At 51.2% G+C, this 4,531-nt stretch overlaps 1 protein-coding gene across 2 annotated transcripts in view; it reads right to left on the bottom strand.

The window, feature by feature from the left end:
- Positions 1 to 618: 618 nt before the first annotated feature.
- Positions 619 to 4,531, bottom strand: part of PLPP7 (phospholipid phosphatase 7 (inactive)) — a 15,280-nt gene continuing 11,367 nt past the window's right edge. Inside the window, exons 2-3 of one of the 2 annotated variants that reach the window (XM_025204927.1) lie at positions 2,549 to 2,620; positions 619 to 1,867 (exon numbers count right to left, since the gene is read on the bottom strand). In XM_025204927.1, coding sequence (XP_025060712.1) covers positions 1,503 to 1,867; positions 2,549 to 2,620 — 437 coding nt within the window. In that variant the 3' untranslated portion in view covers positions 619 to 1,502. The remainder of the gene's footprint in view (positions 1,868 to 2,548; positions 2,621 to 4,531) is intronic. The other variant, XM_006024383.3, reaches the window with a different exon arrangement.

Below are 4,531 nucleotides of genomic sequence, written 5' to 3'. Positions count from 1 at the left end.
TGCAGTGAGCTCCCAAGGGAACGCCAAGATTATTTTGCAGAAGAGGCAGGACAATTGCAAAAATCTGGGGGCCATTTCTAAAGCGTCTTGAGACACTCATGCGGGGGGGATCCCTCTCAGAGGCACAGTGTGTTTGCACATAGTCCCTGTTGTAGTAAAAACGGGGTGTCAGGGGGATAGCTCAGGAACACACAGAAGAGCCATGCACTGTGCCTGTGCGGTGCTTAACCTATCCCAATCTCAAACCGGATCACAGACCTACATGAACTCAGCCTCGCAGCCCTGGCAGGACAGTATCAGTGCCCCCATCTCCCAGACACGGTAACTGAGGCCCAGAGACATTCAGTTACTTGCCCGAGGACGCAAAGGAAGGAAGCAGAGCAGGGAGCAGAGCTGAGGACCGTGTGCCCCCACCAGCTTGTGGAACACGCCTGGCCTCCGTTGTGTTGCATTCGAGCTGCTGGGAAAACGACACTTGGCAACATCACATTAAGTCTGCAGAAGTGTGAAATGACAGGAGTCGGTTCAGGAAATGGAAATTACTCTTAGGGACCCATCGACCTCAGCCTAGTCCGACCGTCATGAGCAATCACAGAATCACCTCAGCCCGCGCCGCTTGCCAGGAGGGAAACGTGAGTATTTTATTTCTCCTTCCAAGAAACAAAAGCAAAACGACAGTCACCCTGGCTGAGCAGGATTTTCAACAGCTAATTCAACAAACCATCTAGCAGCTGCTTACCTTTAAGCATATGCGTAAGTCCTTCATCCCTATTATGTGTATCACTTCAGCCCATCCCTACGTCTTACCAGAGTCAATAGGATTTAAACACATGCTCAAAATAAAGCATGAGCTTAAGTGCTCAACGGTATTGGGTCCACAAGTCCCATCTCCCAAGAGCCTGTGCAGGATTGATCCCTGCATGGCACTGTCCAGTCTGCACTTAAATGTCACGAGCAATAGGGCTTCCACCACCCCTTGGGAGACTCCCTGGTTAAGATAAGGAACAAACATGGCAGAAGTGTTATTATCTGGGAAGTCCAGCAGCATCTCTGGCTCTGAACAAGACACAATGGCTGGGCTTATGGGAAGAGAAAGCGCTGTGATGCTCTTGCCAAAAACACTTAGCCTCCAAGAAGCTAATTAAGCATCCTTGAGGGGATAACAGGTGTTGTGCATCCTAGGGACACACCAAGGCATCAGAAGTGCACTGTCCAAACAGTGCTCACTTGTGCTACCTTTAAAGCTTAATTTGGTTGCCATTCAAATAGAACTTCAGGAAACGGCCAGAACATGGCGACGGCCCTGGACTACTGAAACCCAAACAGTTGCAAGAAACAGTGTTGGGTTTTTTTCAGGCAGGGAAGTAACATTAAAAAATACCACTACTCATGGAAGTGCATTTGTTTCTAACCCAACACGGACAGTAACATATAAAAAATAATGAGAGAGAAAGGTAACGTGTCCGCTTGTTTCCAGCGTCAAAGCATCAGGCCTGCCGTGCTCACCAGATGGATATCAACATCTGACATGTGTTGGAAGACATCCATATCAACTCCACCAGCCTGAACTGCAAGTACCCGAAGACAAAGCCACACAGGACGTCCGTGATGTGGTGCCGTCCGATCATGACACGGGAAAGCCCCACACAGAAGGCCCAGACAACCAGCAGGATCCGGAGGGGGATGGCCAAGACCAGGTGGTTGAGGAAGAACTTGGACACCATGGCGGCGCGACTGGCGTGGCCGGCGGGGAACGCGTAGATGTCCATGGTCAGGTAGTCCAAGAAGCCGGGATTGATGTCGTACGGGCCTTTCCGCTTGGCCAGCTTCTGCAGGCCAGCCACAATCATGACGTCCAGGAGCAAGGCTGTAAACCAAGGGAAATCAAAGCAAAGACGGTCAGGGAGGAAAGCAAACTGGGACAGACAGAAAATGGAAGGGAGGTTCTTGGAGTAGCAACAGGGGTGAGAAGGCAAGACCTGTCTTGGCACTGAAGACCCGAGTTCAAATCCTAGCCTCAGTGACAGAGTAAAGTGAGTCTGAGTTCTGTCCACCCTCTCCATCTCCAGACATGAACAACCCCTCCAAATACCCAAGGGAATGGGCAAATATGTCTACCCACTTCTCATGGGAGGGGGACTCAAGCCAGAGGAAACCAAAGAGCTACCCAAGGTCGATCCGGGACCCTAGTAGGACACTCAGCCCAAGAGACAACATTTGTCTCATCTTAGTTCCTTCTCATGATCATGAAATCATCCCGCGATGGCCTGCCCCATGGTGCAGATGGTTACAGTTTCAGAGCTTGCAGCAGGAAACTTGCTCTGACCAACACAGCTTAATCCTTCCTTACTACGATCTCTTTCGTAAAAAAAAAAACAACCCAAAAAAAGCCACTTGCAATGCAACAGCCATTTCCTGCTCACGCCCGCCCCACAGAGTGCTGTGGCATGGACAGATCTCGCTAACGAGATAATGTTAAAAGGCAGAGCGCTGCCGGGGCAAAAAATCATGTAATTAAGCAAATGGTCCCATCTGTTTCCAACCGCACCTCGGTCCATGCAGCAGGCGGGGTGGCTGGCTGGCTTTCTCCGGGAGCTTTCGCTTCTTTGCATGCTCTCCGCTGCAGGAAGGGAAACAGGCTCAGTGGTTTCATGACAGTTTCTGGTACGTTTCCACGCTCGGCCCTTCACGCCTTAGCCCCTGCCAAAGTCTGCAGAGGGAGATTCGCCCAGCACTTAGAAAACTGTCTACTGGAATAAAAAGGTATCAACCAGGCAATCGTTCCTCTCTTGAGTTCAGAGGAAGCTCCTCACGAGTGGGAGCTTGATAAAGGCTCTAGGACAGTGGGCAGGCCAGTGGTCTCGAGGTCAGACCAAGGCTCTATGACAGTGATTCTCAAGCAGGGTGTCGCGGCATCCTAGATGGCCTTGAGATCCTTGCAAGGGTGCCCCAGGGCTCCATGCAATACCAGCGCCAAGAGGCGCGCAAATGTGATTCACAAGATAAACCCAGAGATTGCAAATAGGAATCGGTAGCATTAAAAACATTCAGGCCTGTGGTGGGCTGAGCTCTTTGCAAGAGAAGAACTGCTCTGTAGTAAAAAAAAAAAAAAGAGTGAATACTAAAAGCTGGCATTTTCTGAAGCGTGCCTCAAGTCTGTCCAGGGGTGCCTCGAGCCTACAGCACTCGAGAACCACTGCTCTGCCGTAAGCAGGACACAGACATCTGCACAAGGAGAGGCCTGGAGAGACAAACTCGTGCTTAATGCGTGTGCGCAGACACACACAGATATGTTAAAGGTGGCCCTTGCTTTCCCAGTGCTCCACGGGCTGGCTTCTGTGTCACCCCCAGCCCCTGTGCCCTCATTACTACTGCCCAGGGGCAATTCCCAGGGGCATGCATCTTCAACCCCCTCGCCCATCCGCCCCAGGTGGGTGCTGTTGATGCTATTTTCAAGCATTGATTTTTTTTCCCCCTACCCCGCTGGTCTGCCTTTCCCCGGTGTTTGTAATTAGCCAGAGTGCTGATTGCAGCTCTTTGCAGGGAAGGAGCCTCAGTGACCGGAGATATATACCACAGCCATCTGCAGTCATGTCAGGGGCCAGTTGTGTTTGCTTTCCCGGGGACTGATTAAGACTGTTCATTTGCAGCTGTCAAGCTTTCAGATGGGTGGCTGCTGTGTGTGTAGGTTCTCTGCAAAAGAGACCCAGCAACCTTCTACCCACCTCAAGAAGGAGGAAGAAAGCACAGGCCAGATCCTGCATCCCCTTATTCAGGCCAGCAGCCCATTGATATCGAGTGAGCTGCTTAGCTCTGCAGAAGGGGTGAGGAAGAAGCAATAGCTACCGAGCAAGGACTCACAGGGTCAGCCTCTTAAGGGCATTCATCTTCTGGGCACTCTCTGCTTAGGCAGGGGATTTATTTCCCTAAGCAAAGGTGCTCCCAAAAAAGGGGTCATCCGTTCCTTGGTGCACTGAGACAGCAGTGATCCCAAATATCTTCAGATGCAAGAGAGCAAGAAGGGTGGGGATGAGAAGACCTGCATGCTCTCTTCCTGTGTGAAATGATCTTGTAGCCCCTGGCTAGTGAATCCTCCTCACCCAGGGATTATGCCAGATAACCACACAAGTTACCTGGCATAACCACACAGAACCCAGTTTGGGGGATGTTATCTAGGCCTGAAGTGGTTTACCTTCTGTGTCACCACCCAACCGCACGGGTAAACCACTTCAGGCCTAGATAACACCCCCAAACTGGGTTCTTCCTCTTGTGGCTCCTGTTATGCCTACATGCCCCTGCTCTCTTCCCAGCACACGTTTCAGTTCAGCCTGAGCATTACCTTCCATCTAAACTCCACGCTGGACTGAGTTAAATAAGCCAAGACAAGCAGATAAACGGAGGTGGCATGTGGAGGAAGGGGCTTGATTTTGGCAAAGCCAAGACCGCGGGTGAGTGGGGGCCATGGCCCATGTTCTGAGAGCCATCAGAGTGTAATGAGCAGGGATAAATGGTTCGGAGGCTGCCTCATCTC

The sequence above is a fragment of the Alligator sinensis genome, unplaced genomic scaffold (genome assembly GCF_000455745.1).
Source record: "Alligator sinensis unplaced genomic scaffold, ASM45574v1 scaffold388_2, whole genome shotgun sequence".
Lineage (NCBI taxonomy): Eukaryota > Metazoa > Chordata > Crocodylia > Alligatoridae > Alligator > Alligator sinensis.
This window is presented reverse-complemented; position numbering and strand designations above follow the sequence as displayed.